Raw genomic sequence first — 26,684 nt, 5'->3', positions numbered from 1 at the left:
TTTCTCCATCCATTTGAAAAATTAGAAATCGGTTACTTGCACACCCAATTAACATTGCATATATATGAAAAAACGAATAAAATTAGTGGGTAATGTAGAGAATAACTTAAAAAAATAAAGAAGAACAAACAGATATATCCGTAAAGATATAAAATTTACCGTAAAAATCTTCAAATCAAATCTATGCGAGTTTATAGGGATTAAAAAAGCTTTAACATAATCTTCAATGGACAAAAAACAGCTAATCTGTAGTTGAAGAACACAATATTTGAGAAATCTTGGGAGAAGAAATAGGAAGAAATATATTCTATGGTATTTCAATTGAAAGAAGTTTGAGATTGACACAATCTCTTTAGCATAAAAACCTATTTCTGCCTAAAAAGTAAAAAATTTTCACGTACTCTTTAATGGGCAAAAATCAGCTTATCTGTAGGTGAAAACACAATATTTGAGAAATTTTGGAAGAACAAATAGGAAGAAATATATTCTATGATATTTCAATTGAAGGAACAATCTCTTTAGCATAAAATGCTGCTTAAAAAGTCTAATCAGAATAAAGAAGTAACCTATTGCCGCATATTACTCCAATAGGTAAGAGTGAGAATAAAATATTAATTATGAGAGTGAGAATAAAATATTAATTATGAGAGAAAAAATTAATTTGCCTTTATTATATACATTAGAAATTATATTTGTATAAATAGGCTCACATAAAACTAAATTTTAACTAACAATTACCTATGAATTGTAATTATTTAAAATATTATCCATACCATATAATTCTGAAAAATTTTTACCTATAAATTGTAATTTTTTCCTTAATATATTGGTACATGTAGGCAAACTTTTGGTGAGTTTACGTCCTCAAAACTTAAACCATTTGCAATTAATTAAGTCCATAAATAATGAAGGTTTTTATTTTTTTCTAAAATAAATGGGATGCAAAAAAGTTTAGGCCACTAAATAAAAATGATGCAAAATTGTGTTGATTATTTGATAACATGTGTCATTTTATAAAAAGGCATTATTATCCAACAGAAAAAGAAAAAGCTTACTTGCTTTGCTACTAAGCAACAAAACTCGTTGGACGTCACATTCATATCATGCGGAAGTTTGTTTAACCAAAAGAAACTTCGTAAAATATGATCGTTATTGAATATCTACTTCAAGTTAATAAATATATGTCATGCAGTTATATATCGACTTTTATTACTTGATCAAGGTAATTAATTGATATTTCTATTTTACTAAATCTTTTAATGATAAATTGAGTCGATTTACATATGTAATATGATATAACCCTACTTTCGTGTTCGCATCTTATTTTCCTTCCATGTTCAGTTCCATTAGTGTCATTTTGACAGTATAACATGATTTACTTGATGAATTCTTTGAATTGGAAAGCTTTTAATCTGATTTTGATCCATATAAAATTGAAACATAATTGAATATTGATATTCTATCACTATCATACGGGATCATGATTTTCATAAAGCAAAAAGAATATTATAATTAATTGATTATATAATCAGCATTACATTTAAAAATGAAAGGAAAAGAAAAGAAAAGAACATACGGGTATTGGGTACACATAGACGACCACTACTATTCCTTTAAAGTTTTATGTATTTAAATTAAATCATGTTCCTAAACCATCAATTAATTTTAAACTTTGCCCTTTTGCTTGTTTCAGTTTTCGTTCAATACTCCCTTAACTAGATGTCTCAAGTTTGAATTTTAAATATAAAAAAAATCTTGACAGGGAGCGCTATCTTCGAATGAGTCCAATCTAAGCACGAATGTAAATTAATCAAACTCCAATATCAATATCGAACACCAAATAAAAAAAAAAAAAAAACTAATCAATACTCACACTTTATCAAAATATTTATAATTAAAATGAAATTTTGAAAGCATAGTGAATATGAACTAACTAGTAAAATAAATGCTATTAAAGTAGAGGGTAAGGAGTATCTTGTTGACTAATTTAATTCACACAATAACTCCGCTCGGCGGTATATGTTTTTAAGTATTTGTTATCTTTATGCACTAGATAGATCATACTTTTAACCAACTACTATCAAAATTCAAACACTCTTTAAAACAGCCAAAATAGAAAATAAAAAATAAAAAAAAGAAGTCAAAAGATATAATATGGTGGACTCCTTCACGGAACCAATTTATATTTCCGAAAAAAAGCATATAATAGTCTATAAATATACATAAAAAAACAAGCAAGAAAAGCGCCTAGAAAAGCACGACGGTGGTACCACACAGAAACAGTATTCCCAAAGTAGTGCTACTTCGCCGGAAAACTTCATCTTTTCCGGTCACCAGTGATTTTCTTGAATACCCCTTTTGCTCTTTTACTGTTTATTTTTTACTGTTATTGTGGATTCACTTTGATCTTCTTTCCAATACTGCTAACAGGTTTGTTTCTTGGATCACTTCCTTTTTTAGTGATAATTAAAGTTATTACTTGAAACAAATCTTGTAACTGCCACTTAAAGTATGAATCTTTAGGGTGGGTTTTGGTTATTGTAATTTTTTTTTTTTTTGAGGGATTGGGGTTGTATATGCTTCTAGTAGTGTAGGTTAATCAAAAAGATTCTTTCTTTATTTTGGACTTGGTGTGTTTAGTTTGGTAGAGTAGAGAGGATGAGCTCAAGAACTATGTAGTGTTCCCCAATCTTGTGGGAAATTCAATATTTATTGTGTTGAACTTAGTTTAAACAAAATAAAAGGGAATTCCTCTTATTTTGTTTTAAGTTTTATGCTTCACTTGAGCCGATGCTCTTTCGGAAACTGTCCCTCCATCTCCAATAGGTAGTGGTAAGGTTTGCGTGCACTCTACCCTCCCCCATTTGACTAGGTATATTGTTATTTGTTTGAAGTTTTATTTATCAGATTGACAGAGAGAAGAGGGAGGAGGGAAGGGGTAGGAAATAAGGTATGGGGATCTGAACATTTACCAGCATGGTAAGGTGGGTATGGGGATCTGAACATTTACCAACATGGTAAGGTGGGTAAATTCATCAAGTAAGCTATACTCTAATCCTGTTTGGATGAATTCCTTCACTTGATGTGAGTAGAGCATGTAGGTGGACACTAACAGAAATAATTCAAGTATATTTCCAGTAAGTTCCCTTAGCGCAATGGATAACTAGTTCATTACCTCTTTTGCCGACCTGGAAATGAGTTCCGTTGCAATTGTAACATCAATTCTCCCTCGAAAATTCTTTAATGGATCAATTGTTTGAACTATTGGCGCCTTGCTTAGACAGTTTGACTGTCGCAAGCTGTTGTTACCCGAAGATTTGCTTCAAAGGAAACCTCCTACTAGATGGTGTAACATAATCTGGTTGTTCAAGTTATGTCTTGCTCCTAAAATTTGAGATGCAAGCTTGAATTTGCACGTTATGGAGCTCTATAATAATAGGCACCTGAGAATTCAGGTGATACGTCCAGTTTGAAGCTACTAATGGTCCAGCATATCTATTAAAATGTCTTCTCTCCGTTGCTTAGCGAGTTTAAGAATCTTGGAGTCATGGACTCTAAAGTCAGAGAGGTTTAGAGTTTCTAATTGTTGACATGTAAAAGTTTTAAATAGTTTTCTGTGTATATCCTTCCTCCTAGAAAATTTTATTAATACCTTTATCATGCTTCTTTAGTACCTTTCTTAGGTTATAGGAATACAGACGTGGAGTCCAGAATTTTTTAGCTGTGGCTAAATTAATTCTTTTTCAGCGCAGAAACTCCGGTAAAGGAATTTTAGAACTCAACAAGTCATTTAAATCCACCATCTTTAATTTGTTCGAAAGTAGCGATTGTTTGATAGTACCTTAAAATTAAATGGTCTGTTAAGTATAAATATGCGTGTAGTGTGTCATTGAGTTTATGTGATACTTTATATAAGCTAAGTTCAATGTGAGCATTTGCTTCCTTTCCAATCTATTGGCATGTATTGTGGTGGGTTAGTGGGGGTGGAGGGCTCATAAGTTGAATGTCATTATATCACGAGGAATTAGTTGTATAAATTACTTAGGTCTCCACACTGTACCAGTTTCCTTCTTACCTTATGCAAGTCCAATAATGAAACAGTATTTCTTGGTTCTTGGTTGAGTAAATTTTGGCAGAAATACATCACTTGAAGGTGCTTGAAAGGCAATGTCTAAACCAAAATTTTCCATCTCAACTACTTTAAACCTCTGGGATGTAGTGCTGCGATTTATTCTTGATCTTTTATGGGAATAGGAGGGCAACTTTCCCAAAAGGGGTCGAGGCTATTCGGACATGCCTCTTATCTTGTTGCTACTGCTAATTCCTTTTTCTGGATAAGTTCCATTAATGGATTTTATGGTGCAGAATACCAGCCCCTTTGTTTTTGTGCAGAGAAATGTGTATGTTTCTTTTGTCAGTGCAGATGTGCGCATGATTTTCAGTGGCATAACATTGTTCATATTTTCATCTATTTGTTGGCAACTCATTTATTGGGGCTTATCTGAAAGCACAGACCTGATTTAATGTAATTGAACTAATCTGGATAATGCTCATTAAAATAATATGCTCTTTAAGTTATTACAATTTAGTTGATATTGTTACCATTTCATATGATTATCTTGAGAGGTAACGGAACCTTTTTTATCCGCTTCATCCTTTTTATTTTTTATTTTGATGCAATATGGGCCTCAAATTGTGAATAAGCATGAGAATAGCTTCAGTGTACATGAGTGGATATTATAATTTATGTATCTGTGTTTTCATCTGACAGGTTTCTGGTGTTGAACAATGATGCCAGAGTCAACTGATGATTCAGACAAAGCCAACATTAACCGCGAGAGTCAAGGAAAGGAAGATAGCGAGTATGTGAGGCTTGTTATAAGAAATGCAAGAACAGATGAAGTTGAAACTTCAAAATCCGAATCACAGTCCAGAAAAGAGGCTATTATATGGTGGATCAAGGCCATTATAGGGTGTATTTTCACTGTGATAATTGTACTGGTTTTCATAAAATGGGGAGGTCCCTTTTTTTTTGAGAAGGTATCATGTCTTTATCTATATACACCATATGTCCTAATTTGGTTGGTGTGCTTTCATCATTTTTCCGTTCAAAACGATCGACACATTTCGATTTTTATTTTTTAAAAGGTTAACACATTTCCATTTTTAGAAACTAGTTACTTTAACATTCCAGTTGACATTGGCAGACTTGTTGGCCTCACTGAGTATAAAAACAAATTGGTTGGTACAAGGGTATTTTTGGTAATTCATGCATATTTAGCTTATGTTTTGAAGGTCGCCTTTTCTTTCTTAAATTTTGTGTCCAGCCAAAGAATGCCAAACAAATTGAGATGGTTTTTGCTTGACATGTAGGCATGTGTGCATCCTCATATGTTGATTAAAATTGACTAATGGCATGAAATCCTGGGAGATTGGATCATGTTCTGTCAGCAGATGTTACATTACAGTGCATATAGTATTTCTAGGCACAAATGAATATGTAATATTTAACCATTTGAATTGGGTATCTGCATATTAATTTGATTAATTTTGTGAGCTGCACAGTGTAGAAAGTTAACACTTACCTGTTATTTAAGATTCTCAAGAGACGGACTCTGCCTGTAGCTCACAGAATTACTTTGCAATATTTATTTTGTTTTTCTTCTTCTGTTTCTTAGTTTATAGAAGATGCATAAATTAGGTTCCTTGTTAATCGTTGCATTCTTAAATTTTACAGATTCTAATTCCAATCCTACAATGGGAAGCCACTGCTTTTGGCCGTCCAGTGCTTGCTCTTGTACTTGTAGCTTCTTTGGCACTGTTTCCGGTATTCCTAATTCCTTCTGGACCATCAATGTGGCTCGCTGGAATGATCTTTGGATATGGTCTTGGATTTGTTATTATAATGGCAGGAACAACAATTGGGATGATCCTGCCATATTTTGTTGGTTTGCTTTTCAGAGATAGAATTCATGTGAGATACCTTCCCATCTTGTATAGTTTATTAGTTCATTGGTCTTCTGGACTGGTAATTGTAATTTCCTGTATTGTACTTCATGAGTTCATGTTGTTTTCTGATTGCATCTGCAGCAATGGTTGAAGAGATGGCCTCACATGGCAGCTATGATTAGGCTGGTGGGAGAAGGAAGTTGGTTTCATCAATTCCGTGTGGTCGCGGTATTTAGGATTTCGCCATTTCCGTACACAATCTTCAATTATGCAGTGGTAGTGACAAAGATGAGCTTCTGGCCTTACTTTTGGGGATCTATTGCAGGGATGATTCCCGAATCCTTCATTTACATCTACAGGTAAATACCCCAGACCTCACCCCGTCCCTTCTTTTCCATATTTATTTGCTCATTTGCTTACTCTGTCTGCCTGCAATTTGTCTGCAGTGGTCGCCTAATTAGAACATTGGCGGATGTGCAATATGGGAACCATCACCTGACTACAGTTGAGATTGTGTATAATGTCATTTCATTCATTATAGCAGTCGTCACTATAGTGGCTTTCACTGTCTACGCCAAGAGGGCACTGAGACAACTTGAAAGTGAAGAAGAAAACAATGGTGAAGGCTCTACCTCTAACCGTGGGAGGTTAGAACTGGAGGCTTTTCCAATACAAAAATCCAAGCTTCCTAGTTTGTGCTCAAGTTTGTAGTAGGAAGAGTGTTAATCCTGAACATTGTCGAGGAAACTAGTGTAAATAATTCGAGCTAGAAAGGGGAATGTTTTATATATTCCCTCCATATTTGTAACTAGAAAATTGAAAGATGCTGATTGAAAAAAAATTAGTGTTGTATAACTAGAGCTGATGTGTCTGACTAATTGATACCGGAAGATGAAGACAACATTTGATTGTGGAGCATGAACATTTATCCCTCCCAGTGCAAAGAAGACCATATTTACTCTTAAAAGAATAATGTATTGTTCATCCTTATTCGTTTCACTCAGAAACACCAATAACTGTACAATTAAGTAGTATGACAAGGCTTGTTTGGATAAGAAAGCTCAACAGTTGATGAAATTTCTTGAATTTCATTGGATGCAGATCTTTTAGAAACACAGATGCTTTCTAGTGTTTCCATGACCATCCTATTTTGGGTTGATGAACCAGCTTTACCAGCTGATGCCCACTCCTTGAGAAGTCCTACTGTATGCTGATCAAATATTCCCTGCTTGAATCTGCTTCCCATCTGCGTGCAAGTCAGATATGTACATGTCAAGATTCATCATTGTGGGTTAGAATTTTTATCTTATTTTCTTTGAAGACATGGTGTGCAAGAACTATTTACCTGTGTGACAATAGCATATAAGGGCAAAGTACTGTAACTGCAAAGAACTTGAACAATCACCCTGTAAATTCACCACAAAGTTTACATGGAAAGCTAATTACTACTGTTACTTGAGGAACAACAAAATCTCTACGGGTTTTGAGTAGTTTAGTTTACCCAATGATTAGTCTTGGTATAATATAACCCAATTCTTCCATGATGCATGACTTGAATCCGTAAGTACACTAGAGAGTTGTCGATCAACATGGGTTCTTCATGTTAGTTAGCTCTCAAAACAGAGTAGAAGTGATTGAATGAAGTTGAGTTGAAAAAAAGTTACCCAAATCCAGACAAAGAAAGCAATCTCAAAGGAGTTTTGGAACAAAATGAAGTGAATGAGGTAAAGGACAATAGTTGGACTGTGAAACCAAAACAACTCATCAGAGGGCCTAACTGGTGTGGTTTCATCTACTATTGATGACCTCTCTGCAACCTCTTGAGCCAATTCTGTTATTATGTGTTCCAATTTTGTTCCCACAAGAAGTAGTAGCTGCATAAATTTTGTAAAAATGTATAATCGTTAAATGAAGCGAGATGGACAGTGGTGATTCATGTAGTCTATCCCGATTGGTCACTTACAACTAGAGGTAAAAATGATAGCCAAAAGTAAGAGTGCCATCCTGCAAATTTGAACCATACATTAATAGGAGTATTTACTATTTCATTGCTCAAAAGTGAAACATATATAAAAGAAAAAAATTGAAAAAATAAGCAAAATTAGGAGTAAGATTTCATATACTAGGAAAGAAAAAATACCTGCAATGTTGATCAACAAAAAAAGAACGACAAAAAGCCACAAGTACCAACTGTTCAAGATCATTATCCAAAATTTAGCTTGATTAAACATAACTGAATCTAAATTATCAAGTTACTATCCTATCTTTTATTAGTAATTTAGTATATGAATGTTGATTTACCTGATTCCAACAATCCTTTTAAAATCATGCTCCAGTGTCCGCAACATATATTTGTGAAAATTAAACTTAGGATTGGTTGGACAATGTTCCTATATTATCATACATAAAATAAAAAGTAATGCAATTCCACAAAATCATAGAATTGACACAAAGTAATTATTAACGAAAGATAAATGGAAATAATTAAGTACTGCTTACCCTGATAAATCCAGTCCGCAAGACAACATAGTCTGACTTTGTTACTGAACCATAGAATTGTTTGAAAAATGCAACCTATTATTTATACACATGAAAATTGTTAACTCTCACTTTTTTCCTATTTTGTCTTTTGAGTTCGTACTTTTTGATAAATACATCATTTTTTGGTGTTTAGTTTTCAGAAAATATTTTCTATCCAAAGTGGAAAACTGACGTTTCTCACTTGCGGACATAAGTAATTTTCCTTCAAAATTGTTTCAACTGTTAAGTGTTAACTTAATTGCCGCAAGTAGATATTATTATTATTATTATTGGTTTTTAATACTAAAATATTTTTAGAAAAATAGTACCTATTTTTCTAAAATTATTATCGATCTTAAAAATAAAATATTTTTAGAAAATCTTACCGTCCAACTCACGGGAGCGTACTTCCTCCAACGTCTACCAGCTCTATCCATGAATGATTGAAGATGGAGTATATGCACTACACACATATAAAAGAATATCATGCTAATAATAATTTGTTAAAATTTTCAGAAAAATTATTAATCGACTCAATTAAAAATTTAAGACAAAAGTATATGAACAAATAATAAACAATAACTATTAGTAGTATAATTCTACCATGATGTGGTCTTGATTCCTTTTGAATTGAGTTCTCCCAGTGTCTCCATTGTTGTATCTATTTAAGCAAAGGAAATATCAAGTGTTAAGTAGTACATTGTACATTTCATGGAGAACACTAATGTAATTGTTAGTGACAAGGAAAAGATGTTACCAATTACAAGTAAGTATGTTGAAGAATAAAAGGTCAACACTAACATAATTAAGGTCATGATTCACGAACATAATTTTGTTTAATGAGACTTCATATGCTAAGCTACTCTTAGTTATCATGGACAAAAATTTAAGAGGACCATCTGCTTACATCAAATCAATAAATGCATGATTTTTGTTTGCACATATATATACTGCTATTACTTAACCATATTAGTTCTTAGTAAGCTAAGTATTTTATTTCATTAAACCATTTAATCGTGTCAAATGTAATTGGTTTGTGTATTATCTTTACTATATGCAACATTTCAGACAGAATTTTTGTTGAAAATCCCTTCACAACAAGCCAATTTTTATCGGAATAATCAGAAGTTCACGTTTTTTTAGTACTGTGAGTTGATATAGATGTATTTTCACTATGTTTTTCTCAGGAAATTAGGGAAAAGAATTACTTCTTAATTATTTTCTTTCAAAAGGGTACCTTAGCCCCTCCAAGAACCATGGTGGTGGCACAGAAGATCACATGTGTGACTGCCAATACAAATATGAAAATGTGCAGTTGATGCAATGCCTCCAAGGATAATAGGGGAGTTTGTCCCTACACAAACAAGATCAATAAGATTGAAAAGTATTAATCACTCCATCTGCATTATTCAAATTAATGAACTTTTCTTTTCAAATTTATAATTTAAATAACAATATTATAACATATGGTACCTCATGACGGCTACAATGATCTGCACCACCAGATCCGGCTAAAAGGTGCCTCCCGGTGATCAGATGACTAGAATTGCCAGATAGTTCTTTGAGCTTGCATGGAAGCATTATCTTTGCTATATTTTCAGGAATGCATATTTTGCTTATTGCTCCTTGAGACACCGTCAATAGTAATGAAATAAATCCCAAAAGCATCAATTCTGCAAATTCAATACCAAAATATATTTAAAATGAATTTTCAATTTCTGAAAATTTTGTGACGAAAATGCAGATTATTGTGTCAAACCTTCTTTTAATTTCTGCAGGGCCTCGTATAGGGCATCTTGATTCTTTTCCCGAAAGAACTGTATGCAACAATATGATATAACCAAGGTCTATTTGAAAATGTATAGTGTAACAAATTAAATCGAAGAGAACAATGAAATGAGAAACACTTAACCTTTCCAAGACGATGAAGGCCACGTTCAGCAAAAAGTGAAATGAGAACGATGATGAAGCAGACAACAGCAACCACCCATGTTGGTGTATACTCCAGAGACTCAGACTGTTCCGCCATTTTTAGACCTTAATGCATGCCTTTGATGAATTAAAGGCATTTGCAAGTTCATTATTATAAAGGAAAAGTATGGAGAAATTGTACTGTGGACATGTTTGAAGCTAGAGCAAAGCATATGTGTCAGGGAAGGAAATTAAAGGTGATCGATCACCAAGCAAAGAACAAATGTTTTTCTCTCTTCTCGTCTCTTTTGAATCTTTTTCATGCATATGATTTTTTCCTCTTAATTTCAAACCGTCTACTTTATTAACCAAAATATAAAATTAAAAAAATCTTATTATAAATCTGAGAGTTTAATAATTTAAATCGGAGGAATCTGTTTTGTCAGTTCTCCAAAAACTTACTATTTGATTAATTAAATTTTCACAAGTTTTGTAAAGAGAATTAAAATCGCAAAGTGTGTAAAACATAGTTTTTGCTCTTGCAACAAATCTTTCTAAAATAATACTACTACTTCACTAGAAAAAGTTTCAGAACATTGTCGAAATGACACCTTTGATTTGCTTAAAATAAATAGATTGAGCATAAAATTAATAGATTAATTATAACTTGTGACATGAATAACACATGTAGGATTTTTAGTAAATGATAGATACCTATTTCAAAAAGTAAACAAACAAAGAATACAATAATGATATCATTATTAAAAATTGAGGATTTTTCTAACAAAGCAGGGCAAATTTGTATATCCACGTTAACATGAATTAGCCAAATGTACTGCAATTATAAAAGTTACTAGCATATATTTTTTTTTTTTTGGGTGTGCTTTGATATATCGAATAAGAAAAATAATATTGGAATAAAGTTTAAATTTAACACCATCTCACACTTGGCATGAGATCTTAATTAGTTTTGAGACTATATTTCATCATTTATATTAAAAAGGATAGGTTACTACAGAGTGGAGAAAATAATCTCATGAGATATTCATATTTATCCCATTTGATGTACCAAATGATGCCTAACTAATATGACAGTTTTATGAGATTTATTTATACATCATAAAGCATAAAATAACAATACGGAGATTAAATTACTTTAATAATACTTCTTCTATAAATGTTAACTAACTTATAACAAACTATTTCTCTTTATTAAAATTCTCGATTTTATATCTTCATAATGGGCAAATCCTATTAGATAGCAATTTTCTATTAAATAAATATTTATACATATTTACAAATTAATCAAATTTTAATATCTATACTAATAACGAGCGATAGATAAAAAACTTTTCATTACTAAATCATCCATAAATTATATATATATATATAAAAAAAAAATTATGATCCTCTCAGGTGTAAATCAAACCATCTAACTACATCTATGTAAATCCAAATACTAACATTTACATAAGGTTTTATTTCAAACTTTTAATAACACGGGACCAGAGTTAAACGTATGATACTTTTTTTCTTTTTAATTACACATCATCTCCTTTCTCGCTCGCCGGTCCAAGCCATCTTTTAATCCGGCTTTCTAAACCAGATATACTTCTTCATTTTCACCGAACCGGCTGAACTCCAACCACCACCACCACCCGCCGGAAGAAGATCTGTAAATATAGCCAGATCCATCTCTCTATTGCTTTGCATTTCGCCGGAACAGTTGAAATATGCTGCGTCTAAGGGCTTTTCGCCCTACAAATGACAAGATCGTGAAGATTCAGATGCATCCAACGCATCCTTGGCTTGTTACCGCTGATGCATCCGATCATGTCTCCGTTTGGAATTGGGAGCACCGACAGGTTTTTGTTCTCTTCTCGTTAAAAGTTTTTTCGCTATTTCTGCTTTTATGTTTGTTGAATTGATTGATAAATCTAAAATTTGTTGCTAGATTATTTATGAACTGAAACCTGGTGGTGTTGATGAGCGGCGATTGGTTGGTGCTAAACTGGAAAAGCTTGCCGAGGGTGAATCAGGTAACTGTGCTTATTAATTTTGGTTAGATTGGCATGTCAGTAGCATCAACAATATGTACTACTATGTTTCAATCGCGAACTATTGGGGTCGGGTATGTGCAGCTTCTTAAATTGATTCATTTTTTGCTGACGGTCAGCTTAACTTGACTCTATAGTAAGCTAAAATTGGTAGAATTTGGATTGTCGTGTCAATGATTGTATAACTTAATTGGTGAACTCATTGTTATGCAGATATGCTGCAGATTGTATAATGACTTAGGAATTGGGAACTGGGAAGTGGGTAGTGATAGTAACCGAATTGGTGACTTTAGTTTATTATTGCTATAACATTACTCATAGCAACTTGCATGATCCGAAGTAGTGGAAAAGCTAAAATAATACTAGTAGAAAAAGAAAAAATAATTGAAGGTAGTCTGTACAGGAGTGAGAGGATTCACACTCTAATTAGAGAATTTAATAGTTCATTTTTGATTCAGTTGTTTTTTGACGGAGTGTCAAATAGACTTTTTCTTGATAGGTTGAGTGTCACACACACCTTAAGTCAAATCTCGAACATCTGTACTAAAGTTTCAGGTGTAACACTTTACTAAGAGTAAGCAATGGCGATGGATGAAATTTGGGCATATTTTAGTTCCTTGTATTTTGGATATGTAGGGAAACTCAGGTCGAGCTTGCCCCTTGCGAGATGCAAATACACTAGAACATGATATTTCTCTTGAGATTAACATTGCCAGGTTCCTGGGCATAGCACACTCTATAAAGGAGATCAATTAGATTATCGGCATTAAAAACATCTCCTTTTTTATAATTGTAATGGCTGAACCAGCTTGCGCGCCTCTCGACTAATTATTGGCGTTCATACTATCCTAGACAACAACAACAACATACGCAGTGTATACCCACATAGTGGGGTCTGGGGAGGGTAAAATGTATGCAGTCCATACCACTACCTCCGAAGAAGTTCATACTATCCAAGAATTTACAAAAATTCTCTGAGCTCAGTTCAATTCGTTTGTACACTTTTTTTGTTCAAGTTCGTTTGACTGGTTATATATATTTAAGGGAGGAATCTTTTCACATGCTCAGTTCCACGTGTTACAACTCCTTGCCGACCTTTATATTATACAGTATGGGCTCGTTTGGTACACGGGATAAGGAATAACTAATCCCGGGATTAATTTTAGGATGAGCTTATCCCATGGTTGGTTGGGATAAAATGCATGGGATCACTCATGTCGGGATTAGTTATCCCGGAATTATAGCGTTATTTTTATCCCAACTTGAGGATGGGATAACTAATTCCGGGATAACTTATTTCCAACCAAACAACCCCTAAGTGGAGAAACCTTAGTCTGGCCTTCTCATAGAGGGAATGATGATTAGATTAAGATTTGCCGTTTCAATGGTTCATTTGCATTGTCCTCATAGCAGTAGCGTTTGCATTGGGAGTATCATCTTCAATCTATCTCTATGTGTGTGTGTGTGTGCAAGCACCTCTCTTTCTCTCCCTTCTTAGTTTTTATTAATGCCTTGCAAGTTTTTCAGCCAGGTGACTTCACAAGGTATAGCCAGTCTCGATTCGGTAGGTTGACAATCAGCATAAAATAGGCTAACTATGATAATCTTTTCAATATTGATAAGAACAGAACGAATACATAGATATTCATATAGCCAACTGCTCGGACCCCAGTTATTTTGATGTTGAGGCATAGTTGATTGATTGATGTACCATGGGAGTAATTTGACATACGGCTTTATGATATTAATAGTACTTTTGGAAGATCGATAGCCAGAAAAAGGGTGGGGGGTGTCGTGTGAAGAAAACAACATTCTTGTCATAATTGAAATCTCTTGAACGTGTGAGAATTCAAGATTCTTGAGAAAGTTGCTTTGACTATTGAGAGAGTGATGTATGATTTTCTTTAAGAGGTGATATGTATCATATTATTTAAGTGGGAACTAGGAGGAGGCCTTATGAAAGGTACTGACGTCCAAAGTAATAGAACTTGATATCCTTTGGCATGAACTGATATACACTAGAGGTTATGTTCATAAGGAGTGGTTGCTGTTGTAAATGAGTACTCTCATCCTACAACATTTGACTGGTGAGGAGGGGTATGAGCTGGTGATGCTATTGTTTAAATTTCCTATCGGATGTTGTGTTGAGATTCTAAATTCTTAATGATAAAGTTTAGATTCTAAATTCTAGTGGCTTGGGTTAGTGGTGCTGGTTAAATGTATAATCACTCTATGAATCTGAGCTTTTAAGGTTGGAGTAAATCAGTGAGATTTGACTCACAGTATTGACCAAATTATTGATTGATTATGGCGCAATGTGGGTTGTGGCCAGTGGATAACTGACCCTATAGGAGTCCATAATTTATTTATTTTCTTGCACATTGCCTCACTTTATTCATGTTTGTGAGTTATATTGCATGATACATTTTCAAAAGAGTAGTCCTTTATAATATCATGCTGTTTAGTCATTTATCTTTTCAAACTTCTCTTTATGTTTGTATCCAGAACCTAGAGGGAAACCTACAGAAGCCATACGAGGTGGGAGGTAATTGATGCTTACCTTGGGCATTCATATTTTTCTAGCTTCCTTGGTGTCTTTATTGAATCTTACTATGCCATTCTGGTGCATGGTTCAAGTGTAAAGCAGGTTAGCTTTTACGATGATGATGTACGCTTTTGGCAGCTCTGGCGTAATCAGTCTGCTGCTGCTGAGTCTCCAGCAGCTGCTGGTCATGTCACTTCAACTTTTACTTCTCCTGCTGCGTCAACCAAAGGGCGCCATTTTCTTGTTATTTGTTGTGAGAACAAAGCTATTTTTTTAGACTTGGTGACGATGCGTGGTCGTGATGTACCGAAGCAGGAGCTTGACAACAGATCACTTCTATGGCAAGTCTTAAATCCATCAATTTCTTTTTAGTGTTATCCAGCCTTTTGGACTTTTATGGTTCTTAACAAATCTAATCGTTTTGGATCTGCCCAAAAGTTAAACAATCTTTTTGCAACTATTTCTTTCGGCTATCATTTCCTGGGAAATTAAGTTTTCTAGGCTACTATTTGATTGAATCAGTGTGCCAAATACCAGTCAAGTTAGAGCATCTTAATTTGCTTGTTCTTTTGAATCTCTTGCAGTATGGTGTTCCTGTCTAAAACAACTGCTGTTGATGGCCCTCTTGTGGCTTTTGGAGGATCAGATGGTGTAATTAGAGTTCTTTCAATGATTACATGGAAGGTCTCATTTTAGAATATTTGGTTTGTAAAGTTCTTTCTGATATTTGTTCCATTCATTGTTCAAACGAGTACATTAACTCCAGCACTTCTTCTCTGCAGCTTGCACGAAGATACACAGGAGGTCATAAGGGAGCTATTTCTTGTTTGATGAATTTCATGGCTGCTTCTGGCGAGGTACTTGTTATGCTTCCAATGGATACTTAAATCACTTTTTTATCACCTTACACTATGTAGGACTTAATATTTTTTTAGGACAACTTTTTTATCCCAGAGCCTAGCGTCTCCATTTATAATTCAAGATATAGGCGGTGTTTCAAAATTATGTCCTTGATTATACTTGTCTATATGGAGTTTAGGTTGTTTGGACATGATTTAATGGAATTTTGGGAAAAAGAAGAGTATTTGAAGTTGATTAGAAAAGGGTTGTTAGTTTTGGTTAAGCGGGTTTCCTTTTTTTGGTGTGCTCTGAAAATTTTCCTCCTCTCTTCTGTCTTCTCAGAGATATTGAGATATGTCTTTCGAGAAAGAGATGGTACTAAGGCCAAAATATAGTGCAGCTTTTGTATAAGTAAACTTGCAATTTGTTTGCATTTATCTTCTTTGTGCAGAGGAATCAGCCAAAAGAGAGTGAGAATAACATCACTCTTTTAGACTTGAGGCTTGTCACGACCCAGAAAAACAATAATAGATCTTGATTGTGTAAAGTACGTTTCCATGATTTAACCCAGAGAGCTTAAAGAAAATTTAAGTCTACAATGAAGTTGTACTTCAACTGGAAGAAGGATGTCCTCTATCCAACAACTTAAGCATTTTTTGTTGACGAGGAACAACTTAAACTTTTAGCTGTGTTGGTTCACACATTTCAGTAGAAGTGGACTCAGGTTCTTCTGAGTATTTCTTGCCTAGGTAATTCATTTACTATCGGATAGAACAATCTTAAATGAAACAAATAATCTGTTAGGACAATGTATGTTGGTTGCTCTGTCAGAGAGAAGTAAGGGAAAAAAGAGAAACATCTGTACCTAGTTAACTTTGCAGTTAATACATTTTAAAATGAACCTGGATTACATTTGTATATATGCTTGCTCTCCATCCCTTCAGCATCTGAATGTCTCGTGTAAATTAAGAAAAACAAAACGAATTGTTAGTACGAAGAATATTGAAATCTTACTCTGAGATTTGTTACTGTAAACAGAACTGCTGGAAGTGACAATTCTGTGTTGTATAATTAAGGACTGTCATACTTCTAATATTTTCTGTTTGATATCTCATTGCAATTTCCTTTGCTATCATGTATGTGCAGTCTCTTCTAGTTTCTGGTGGTAGTGATGGATTGCTTGTACTTTGGAGTGCCGACAATGCTCTTGATTCAAGAGAGCTTGTTCCTAAGCTAAGCTTAAAGGTATGTTCTTGTTCCTTTAGTTTTCTTATCCTTTTATTTTCTACTGGAATTTAATTTCACCAAGTAAGATTTTCAATTGCCGTTGCTAAAATCAAAACATGAGATCAATTCAGTCTGTGGAAGAATAGACCAAATAAACGGGGCTGGTGTTCCATTTGATATAAATGTATTCATTTACCAGCTTGTAGTTCATAGTATTAGATGTGGAGACCCGACCCCCCCCCCGGGACACGAGAAGGAAGCATAAAGAAACCTAGTTCTTTTATTTGTTTCAAAACTGTCTTTTGAATGCATTGTCACATGTCAACTTTCAAACAGGAATGATCATGATGGTAAATGTCCAGTGTGGTCTATTGGTTAAAATATGTAAAGTTCTTATTTATTCCTCATGTTTCCTGATTAGTAGTTGTTCATGTTGACCACCCGTTTTTTTCTATATTTGGAATTAAGGTTAGTTTGGAATACAATTATTCCACTTCGAAAAAAAAAAGAACACTAACATATTACTATTTTCTGGTATACTTCTTGTATATGGGTATTTCTTGCCCCAACGTTAATAGAATTTATTACTTTTTCCAAACAAAATTAATTAAAAAGATACAAGAGTATTAAAAGTTTTAAAGAGTCGAATAGAGAGACCGGCCTCCTGGTGCCCAACCCTGCCTCTTTTAACACAAAAGCAGCTTTTTATCAGAAGTCTTTATCTTTCATAGCATTCATAGTAGTTTCATATTTCAAAAATTTATTCTGTTATTTTGTATAAAAGTGATACAAAATTCAATCTTTCAAAAAAAAAAAAATTATCCTGTTATTTTCCATTTCATTATTAGTCACTTGGTCCTTTTGCATGGATTGCATCTGGAAAATCAATGATAGATGAAAGTTGATTGAATTGCAGTCCTTGCATGCTTTTTATCGGATCCTTGAAGCTTTTCTTGACCTTCCAATTTTATACTTTATAGGCGCATGATGGTGGCGTTATTGCTGTAGAGCTCTCCAGAGTGATTGGTAATGCACCACAGCTCATTACTATTGGTGCTGATAAAACATTAGCAATCTGGGACACTGTCTCCTTTAAGGTCTGGTACTAGATCTCTTGGATTTGTTGCTTTAAGCACTAGCGGATATAATTCTGATAATAATAATCTCAACCCAATTGCAGGAACTGCGTCGAATAAAACCTGTTCCAAAACTAGCTTGTCATAGTGTAGCATCATGGTGCCACCCACGAGCTCCCAACCTCGATATCTTGACGTGTGTCAAAGATTCCCATATATGGTAGGCATTCTTCACACGCCTCCCTTGGTTTATTAACACTGCATGAAGTTTTCCCTCTTTGGTCAGAACATGATATTCTGTTGTAACCTTGCAGGGCTGTCGAGCATCCCACCTATTCTGCTCTTACAAGACCATTATGTGAACTTTCTGCACTAGTTCCTCCACAATTACTTGTCTCTCACAAGAAGTTGAAGGTGAAACTACTAGAATAAACAATGTGGTTTTTCTTAACATTTTTCTTGCTGTATATCCTGTCTAAAGTTTCGCTTTTGTGGGAAAGTGAATTTTATAGTATCTTTTCTGTAGAAGAATTCATACTAGTTTCTTCTACTATTCAATTTTGAGGATTGCTTACGCACTCCATTTCTTATGGGCTTAAGATTCTATATGGGAAAGCATCTGATTATTTATTTTGAAGATGACTTGACTACAAATTTTTTATGTTTTTCTCTCTGGCCTTTTAGGTTTATTCCATGTGTGCACACCCTTTACAGCCACACCTGGTAGCCACTGGAACCAATATTGGCATTATTCTGTGTGAATTTGATCAGAAATCTCTTCCTCCTGTAGCAGTACTGCCAACACCAACAGAAAGTCGTGAACATACTGCTGTCTTTGTAGTTGAAAGGGAATTGAAGCTGTTGCAGTTTCAGTTATCTAACACCACTGCTCCAGCACTCGGAAGTAACGGATCTTTGAGTGACACAGGAAGGTTCAGAGGAGAGATTCCTGAACAACTCCAGGTCAAACAAACCAAAAAGCATATTACTACTCCAGCTCCACACGATTCATACTCAGTTCTTTCTGTCAGCAGTTCTGGGAAGTAAGTGGTTCATACTTCATAGACATCAAGTTTAGTGTAGCAGCTGGCATCTAGTATCTTCAACATTGTCTTGATTCATCTTATTGCCTCATATTGTTAAAAGCCTCATCCGTTGTCTCTATTATGCTTTTTTTTTTTTTTAAGTTGTACTGGCCTGTTTTACAAGGTTTTGATCAGTAATGTTTTGCAGGTATCTGGCAATTGTATGGCCGGATATTCCTTACTTCTGTATCTACAAAGTCAGTGATTGGTCAGTTGTTGATTCTGGAAGTGCAAGGCTTTTGGCTTGGGATACTTGTCGAGATAGGTTTGCTTTGTTGGAATCTGCACTTGCTCCTAGAATTCCTATTATTCCAAAAGGTTCATCTAGAAAGGCGAAGGAAGCTGCTGCAGCTGCAGCACAGGCAGCAGCTGCTGCTGCTTCTGCTGCTTCTTCTGCTACTGTTCAAGTTCGTATATTGCTGGATGACGGGACATCAAATGTATTAATGAAGTCGGTAGGAAGCCGGAGTGAACCAGTTATTGGCTTGCATGGAGGAGCATTACTTGGTGTGGCCTATCGAACTTCTCGAAGGGTTAGTGCTGCTGCTGCTACAGAAATTTCAACAATCCAATCTATGCCATTATCAGGCTATGGAGGTAGTTCTGTATCTTCATTTAGCACTATGGAAGATGGTTCTCAAAAATCTGCAGCTGAAGCAGCACCTCAGAACTTCCAATTATACAGCTGGGAAACATTTCAACCAGTGGGTAGTCTTATACCTCAACCAGATTGGACGGCATGGGATCAAACAGTTGAGTACTGTGCTTTTGGTTATCCACAGCACATTGTGATATGTTCCTTGCGTCCACAGTTTAGATATTTGGGGGACGTTGCAATTCCTTATGCCACTGGAGCAGTTTGGCAGCGAAGGCAGTTATTTGTTGCCACACCTACTACCGTTGAGTGTGTTTTTGTGGATGCTGGGGTTGCGTCTATCGACTTAGAAACAAAACGGAGGAAAGAGGAAATGAAACTTAAAGAGGCACAGTCAAGAGCTATTGCCGAACATGGAGAATTAGCCCTGATAACAGTCGACAATCAACAAACAAATCCACAAGAGAGGATAGCTTTGAGACCCCCAATGCTACAAGTTGTGCGGTTGGCTTCTTTTCAGCATGCACCCTCTATTCCTCCATTTCTGTCATTACCTAGACAGTCAAAAGTTGATAGCGATGCATCGAATGTACTCAAGGAGATGGAAACTCGTAAAGCTAATGAGGTGGCAGTTGGTGGTGGTGGGGTTGCAGTAGCTGTCACTCGTTTTCCTGCAGAGCAAACACGTCCAGTTGGACCTCTTGTTATTGTAGGTGTTCGAGATGGTGTTCTTTGGCTAATTGATCGATACATGTGTGCTCATGCAATATCCCTTAGCCATCCTGGTATCCGTTGCCGATGTTTGGCAGCTTATGGAGATGCTGTAAGTGCTGTTAAATGGGCCAGTCGACTTGGCAGAGAACACCACGATGATTTAGCGCAATTTATGCTTGGGATGGGTTATGCTACTGAAGCACTTCATTTACCTGGAATATCTAAGAGATTAGAGTTTGATCTGGCCTTGCAGAGCAACGATTTGAAAAGAGCACTTCAGTGCCTTCTAACAATGAGCAACAGCAGAGATATTGGGCAAGAAACTGTTGGATTAGATCTGAACGATCTTATGAACATGACGAAGAAGAAGGAAAATGTTGTTGAAGCTGTTCAAGGAGTAGTTAAATTTGCGAAGGAGTTTATGGAACTCATTGATGCTGCAGATGCTACAGCACAAGCTGATATTGCTCGTGAAGCTCTTAAAAGACTAGCTGCTGCTGGTTCTATTAAGGGGGCTCTACGAGGTCAGGAATTAAGAGGTGTTGCTTTACGGCTTGCAAATCATGGGGAGTTAACACGACTCAGTGTATGTCACTTGCTTTGTTTCTGATTTTGTTTCCAATTCGTTTTATTGACACAACTTTTCTTTTTTAAGTAAATCTACTAGGCAGGGTACCTTTTAGCTCATTTTATTGATCTTCTCACATAAAGCCTTTACAATGTGGCAATAAAAGGAGGTGCACGACATAAAAGCTGCGACTAAGTTGGAACTTATTGAGTGTCCTAACTTGGCAAGGAGGTCTAAAATTAGCTAAGTGAATCATGAATGAGCTACCATATGTATAACTAAAATGTGACCTATCCATTGACCAACACTGGACCATAGATAGTACTTCAATTCTGGGCAGTGGCATAAGTGTGTCCCAACTAACCAGATCAAAACTGGACAGTAGAGTTGGCAAAAGAATAGCTTGATTGTGAACAACATCAGCTTCTGGCAGCTTGAACTCTCAACTGTGCACATCGAGCATGTCACCTGCTTCTTTTCTGCTTTTGTTTCAGATCTTCATATACATTTGAATCTTGCTAGCTGGCTCTTGGCCCCTTTATACCTTTTCCCTTGATAATAATCTTCCCAAGTCTGAATTTATCTTATACACCATCAGATTTACATTAATTTAACTGAGAAGATTAACCATTGATTTTCTTTCTCAAAAAAAAGATTAACCATTGTTTTACATTTCTACATTATATTATTTTCCCTTTCTTTTTGGTCTAAAGGAATATAGAAAGCAGTTGAATTCAAAGGGTCGTTCAGTTTTTCTGCTTCTAGCGTACTCTGTCTCCCTCAGTTCATTTGACTCTGCACATGATAGGAGTTCCTTGTGAAATTTGAGGTCGATTGGATTAGTTTGCATGACAGGATTCAGTGTGTATTTACTAAATGATTTTAAGAGAGCAAATTTCCTAATAGAGTGACAAATAAATCTTTTGCAGAACTTGGTAAACAACATGATATCAGTTGGTGCGGGACGGGAGGCTGCATTTGCAGCTGCACTTTTGGGAGACAATGTACTTATGGAGAAAGCATGGCAAGAAACTGGGATGCTTGCTGAGGCTGTACTACATGCACATGTAAAATTTCATTTTTTAAATGTTGGATTTGTGTTTGATTTATGTGTTGGTGCTTAAATTAATTGTCTCCATCTTCTGCTTTAGATTCGATCTCTTGATTTAGTTTTTGTTACTTATTCTCATTTTTCCCAGGCTCATGGGCGACCTTCAATGAGAACCTTGGTCCAGGCATGGAACAAAGCGTTGCAGAAGGAGATGGAACACACTCCATCAATGAAAACTGATGCTGCAGCTGCATTTCTGGCCTCTCTCGAGGGGCCTAGGCTCACAAGTTTGGCAGATGCAGCAAAGAAGCCGCCAATCGAAATATTGCCACCCGGTATGGCATCTCTATATGGTCCTAATCCTGGTCAAGCCAAACCTCTTTTGGGGAAGCAGGCTTTGCCACAACCTGGCAAACCACTACTTCTGGAAGGATCTAAGTCAATAGCACCAATTGGTTCTGTTCCTGCTGGAAGCAATACAGCTGCAACATCAGAATCAGGTGTTCCTTCTAAATCAGAAAATGGGACTTTCACTACACCAGAATCAAGTAATCCACCTGCGTCACACTCTGGTGCTGCACCTACGTCAGAGACTGGCACTGAAACTGGCGCTGCACCTGCATCAGAAACTGGCACTGAAACTGGCGCTGCGCCTGCATCAGAAACTGGCGCTGCACCACCCGCATCAGAAACTGGCGCTGCACCACCCGCGGCAGAAACTGGTGCTGTACCCGCGGCAGAAACTGGTGCTGCACCTGCAGCAGAAACTGGTGGCGCTCCTGCAGAACCAAGTACAACCCAAGCATCAAACTCGGATGCTTCAGTTGCTGCTGATGCAATTGTGTCTGCTGCACCAGCATTGAATGAGAAGTCGTCAGACTATCTGGCCTTGGTCTCATCAACAGCAGCTGCTGTAGAACCAACTACAGCTGGCGCAATTGTTCCATCGACTTCAGCCACGGGTCCACCACCTGCCCCAGATAATAAGAAACCAAGTGTTCCCGATGAACCTCTAATGATTGATTTTTCGTGACGTGATCTAACTGCATGCTCACTTTTCCATGAAGATGCTCTGCCGTACGAGTGGTATGGACTCCTTGCCTTACATCTCTAATATTCGAGTAGAATATCTATACTCGTGCTTAAACCACTACACGTGCTGCAGTTGAATCTGCGAGTTCATTGATAGGATTGTTATCTTAGGTGTTAGGTTTGTTATGTTAATATTAGTTTGTCCTGTGGGTTCATTATTCTTTGATTTGGTGGAATTTTGCCAATCCACATTATGTTGTGCTCCGTCTTCCTTGATTTTATAACATTTTTGCTTTTTTGTAATTTTATTATACCCCTCATCTCTAGGCTCCACTTTGTAGGAATATACTGGGTATGATGTTGTTGTTGATTATACCCCTCATTATTTTGTGCCGCAGCTTCCTTTTTCCTGTGTCTTTTTCTTGGATGGACTCAAGTTTGATTTGGTTCAAATTCTTAGGGGATAAACATGTTTGTGAGTTGTCACTTTGTTCTGGGAGTTGGGATACACTTCAGCCTTTCACTGCCTTTTTCGTGGTATTCAAGTTGACCTCCAGATTTCGAGTTTATGAATATAAAATGTGGTTTGAAACTTTGAACTAATCAAATAATATCTGAAAAAAATATAAAAGAAAAGGAAAAAAAAGTAAGACAGACATTGTCGAAACTTCGTAAATTGGATGGGGAAGTTTCTATTTAAGTTCGGAAGAAACTTCATTTTCGAGCTTTTTGTCAAGTTTGACCAGTAATTGGACCCAGCAAAGAAAAAAAGCAATAGGTCGGAGTTTTCAAAATGTTGGTTGCTTGTGAATCCTTATGGTGTGTCTTCCAACTAACATTGCACTAATTTCCTGCCCATATACTTTTTAGTACACATGGAAAATAGACGTCCAACTTTGAATGCTTGAATGTGAATAAGAACTTTAAAAAAAAAAAAAAAAAAAAAAAAACTGAACCAAACAACAAAACTATAAAATTCGAGTTCTAACCTAATTGATTATGTTGGATTATTACTTTATCATCTGTCATATAAAGAAGTTTATCTTGCACTAATTTCAGGTGTTAAATTGGTCATTCGGTTGTGTTTTCTTTCTATTAATTGCGTAGTATGATTTTATTTCGTTATTTTAATAAATATAAGTAATTGAAATATGTTGTAATGAATCAGTAATAAGTAATTTGTTTGCATATTTTGGAGCCAATCGCGATTTCAATGTACCGACAAAAGAGAGAGAAATCTCAATCTCTTTAACATCGTGATATATACATGGCATTAGACAAAAGAATAAGGTAAAGAGCACTTTAAATTGAACAAATTCCAAAAGGTAAGTAAAGCACAAAACGGGAACAAAATGTTACATAAAAGTAGTTGTAGAATCTTATCGCAATTTTATGGTCGGAGAATAAGATTGGGTGGAATATCAATCGTACTAATGAATTGTAAAGAGGTAATTGGGCCTAACGGGTCCCTTAAATTTGTATTCGTTTTATTAAGTCAGCCACAGAGTTGTGGATTGTAAAAATGGTGCAATTAGGCTATTCTGCCTATAAATTAGTATCAAAGAGTTGCTTTTCGCCGGAAACAATGAATAAATACTCCAAAAGTAGGATCTTATGATTTTTCGTCATCAACCTCAAAATTGCTGTGGTAAAACAATTTCAAATGTGTTCCGTCGTCCCTAATCCTTAACATTTAACAGAAGTTTTCCATTTGAAAAACAATACAAAACAAAAGTGGAGACAGGGAGAACAAAATAAACATGGCGCCTGGAATTAGGTGTGCTTTAATTTTGGAATAATCAAATCTTTCAAAAAATAGTTGAGGAAAAGTCGCATACTGTTATAAACAATAAAGAATAAAAAAGAAGAGTAGAGAGAATAGAGAATGATTCTTATTTCTTTCTCTTGAGGGATAAGAGATCGGAAATTTACTCCTAGTTTGAGTAAAATACAATGATTCAAATTCTAACGAATATCAAAGTAGATCTTGAGAGACATTCACTATAATATAAATACATTTATAACACATACTTAATTAGTCCTTAAGAAAATAGTTTGGGGCTTACATTTGTTGTATTTTCTTTTCTACATCTTACGAGCTCACATTTTGTTTCTTTTCTTTTTTTTTCTTTTTTTCCCTGTTATAACAAAAATCCACAATCTTAAGATTGAAAATGGAAAGTCCTTATCAAGCGAACAACCCGCTCAAAATTCATTTGTTGTAAAATATTAAGCAAACCTGGCTTAGTAACTCAACAAAATATCCTAGTAACTCAGTTAACTGACTTTATAAATTTTCACGTTATTAGTTAAGATTCAATTTTTCCACCTTAAAATCTCTTCTCATGTTTATCGAGTTAGAAATTCGAATGGTCACTCAACTTTGAGTAATTAGCTTACATAACTTTATGGTAGTTATAAGTTTTTTAAAATTGAATTCTCAATCAATGTTATTTTTCATTAATCAAAGTTAATTTGATATCATCTTAAATATGAATATTGATATATCTATCTATAATCTATATCTATAATATATTAAAAGTGTGAAAACTCTTAGAAAAGTGATTAAAAGTGTGAAGATTCTTAGAAAAGTGATTTAAACTTTTTATCCTTCATTAAAAGACTTTTTTTAGACAAAATTATTTTTTCACTATTTTTAAAATTTATTATTTAATTATTTTTTATTATATTAACTTAACTTCCTAAAATAGATGGGACTCTTATAAAATATATGGTTGGAGAGTTAATTAATATTTTTTTCCTACTAAACTTCCTAAAATATATGGTAGGAGAATTAATTAATATTTTTCTTTCTACAGTTTAATTAGAAAAGTACTCCTCAAATAGGACTTTATTAAGGAAATACTTCTATAAATTTCGAGGTGTACGTTAAACTAGAAAACAAATTGATTTGCCTATTGGGAGAATATGATTGATGTTCATTTAACTTGATTCGATTGCATGTCTAGATGGTGGATGTTTGATTTTCTAACCCTCAACTTCTTCGTTGTTTTTATGCATAATAGAATTCAACATATGTGAGTATATATATCTTCTTTTGTTTTCATTCAAAATCATTCTTCAGGGTCAAAATTTTTGCTCAGACAAGAATTACTTGGATCAAAATCGAAGTTTTGTGATCACTATTATATTTTTTTTTATATAGTTTACAGGTCGTAGTTGAATGTTGGTTGGCTTTGAAGAATTTCTTGTATAAAGGTTAGATTTAATTGTATTGTTCTGATATCTTTATTATCTTGTTGTTTTATTTTAATTTACAAATGTCAGATGAATGTAGGTCGTCTTTAATTTACTTTTTCTTTTTAGATAAAAGTTAGGTTTAATTGTATTATCATAACATCTCTATTAGTTTGTTATTTTGTGGTAGTTTACAGTTCGTAGATGAATCTTGATTGGTTTTGAGAATTTTTTGTGTGTAAAATTTAGGTTTAATTGTATTGTTTTGATATTACTTTTATCGTATTATTTTGTTGCACTATACAGGTGATAGATA

General features: G+C 34.9%; 3 protein-coding genes across 6 annotated transcripts; 2 read left to right on the top strand and 1 right to left on the bottom strand.

Annotated features, from left to right (window-relative positions):
- The first annotated feature begins 1,985 nt into the window (after positions 1–1,985).
- Positions 1,986–6,867, top strand: LOC107839775 (TVP38/TMEM64 family membrane protein slr0305). 3 transcript variants are annotated; one of them, XM_016683404.2, is made up of 5 exons: positions 1,986–2,430; positions 4,772–5,040; positions 5,738–5,974; positions 6,091–6,308; positions 6,396–6,867. In XM_016683404.2, the coding sequence occupies exons 2-5, from the start codon at positions 4,789–4,791 to the stop codon at positions 6,658–6,660; spliced, it is 972 nt and encodes a 323-aa protein (XP_016538890.1). In that variant the 5' UTR covers positions 1,986–2,430; positions 4,772–4,788; the 3' UTR covers positions 6,661–6,867. The 3 variants fall into 3 exon arrangements, with proteins under 3 accessions (XP_016538890.1, XP_016538891.1, XP_047250758.1); XM_016683405.2 differs by having other exon boundaries at positions 2,079–2,293; XM_047394802.1 differs by lacking the exon at positions 1,986–2,430 and adding an exon at positions 2,454–4,525.
- Positions 6,868–6,881: 14 nt separating this feature from the next.
- Positions 6,882–10,596, bottom strand: LOC107839773 (MLO-like protein 13). 2 transcript variants are annotated; one of them, XM_016683403.2, is made up of 14 exons: positions 10,382–10,596; positions 10,229–10,286; positions 9,943–10,142; positions 9,707–9,823; positions 9,073–9,130; positions 8,856–8,932; positions 8,449–8,523; positions 8,251–8,339; positions 8,090–8,139; positions 7,913–7,953; positions 7,614–7,823; positions 7,451–7,518; positions 7,295–7,355; positions 6,882–7,195 (listed from the first exon to the last, which is right to left on the bottom strand). In XM_016683403.2, the coding sequence occupies exons 1-14, from the start codon at positions 10,496–10,498 to the stop codon at positions 6,974–6,976; spliced, it is 1,443 nt and encodes a 480-aa protein (XP_016538889.1). In that variant the 5' UTR covers positions 10,499–10,596; the 3' UTR covers positions 6,882–6,973. The 2 variants fall into 2 exon arrangements, with proteins under 2 accessions (XP_016538889.1, XP_047250757.1); XM_047394801.1 differs by lacking the exons at positions 6,882–7,195; positions 7,295–7,355 and having other exon boundaries at positions 7,447–7,518; positions 10,382–10,543.
- A 1,262-nt stretch (positions 10,597–11,858) lies between these two features.
- On the top strand, positions 11,859–23,567 carry LOC107839772. Its single transcript, XM_016683402.2, has 14 exons — positions 11,859–12,245; positions 12,335–12,419; positions 14,943–14,982; positions 15,075–15,323; positions 15,567–15,666; positions 15,765–15,839; positions 16,969–17,067; positions 18,030–18,146; positions 18,230–18,345; positions 18,440–18,539; positions 18,810–19,168; positions 19,359–21,105; positions 22,017–22,154; positions 22,287–23,567. Exons 1-14 carry the CDS (start codon positions 12,114–12,116, stop codon positions 23,169–23,171), a joined length of 4,242 nt encoding a protein of 1,413 aa, XP_016538888.1. The 5' UTR covers positions 11,859–12,113; the 3' UTR covers positions 23,172–23,567.
- Positions 23,568–26,684: the final 3,117 nt, after the last annotated feature.

This window comes from Capsicum annuum, chromosome 8 (genome assembly GCF_002878395.1).
Source record: "Capsicum annuum cultivar UCD-10X-F1 chromosome 8, UCD10Xv1.1, whole genome shotgun sequence".
Classification (NCBI taxonomy): domain Eukaryota; kingdom Viridiplantae; phylum Streptophyta; class Magnoliopsida; order Solanales; family Solanaceae; genus Capsicum; species Capsicum annuum.
The sequence above is the reverse complement of the archived record's forward strand: the minus strand, read 5'-3'. Positions and strand labels throughout refer to the sequence as shown.

Coding starts and splice junctions, on each gene's coding strand:
- LOC107839773 (XM_016683403.2), bottom strand. CDS start 10,498: ATGGCGGAACAGTCTGAGTCTCTGGAGTATACACCAACATGGGTGGTT. Junction 10,143..10,228: donor CCTGCAGAAATTAAAAGAAG/GTTTGACACAAT, acceptor TTGAATTTGCAG/AATTGATGCTTTTGGGATTT. Junction 7,356..7,450: donor ATACCAAGACTAATCATTGG/GTAAACTAAACT, acceptor GTGAATTTACAG/GGTGATTGTTCAAGTTCTTT.
- LOC107839772 (XM_016683402.2), top strand. CDS start 12,114: ATGCTGCGTCTAAGGGCTTTTCGCCCTACAAATGACAAGATCGTGAAG. Junction 15,840..16,968: donor TCATGGCTGCTTCTGGCGAG/GTACTTGTTATG, acceptor ATGTATGTGCAG/TCTCTTCTAGTTTCTGGTGG. Junction 18,540..18,809: donor TCTCTCACAAGAAGTTGAAG/GTGAAACTACTA, acceptor CTGGCCTTTTAG/GTTTATTCCATGTGTGCACA.
- LOC107839775 (XM_016683404.2), top strand. CDS start 4,789: ATGATGCCAGAGTCAACTGATGATTCAGACAAAGCCAACATTAACCGC. Junction 5,041..5,737: donor GTCCCTTTTTTTTTGAGAAG/GTATCATGTCTT, acceptor TAAATTTTACAG/ATTCTAATTCCAATCCTACA. Junction 6,309..6,395: donor TCCTTCATTTACATCTACAG/GTAAATACCCCA, acceptor ATTTGTCTGCAG/TGGTCGCCTAATTAGAACAT.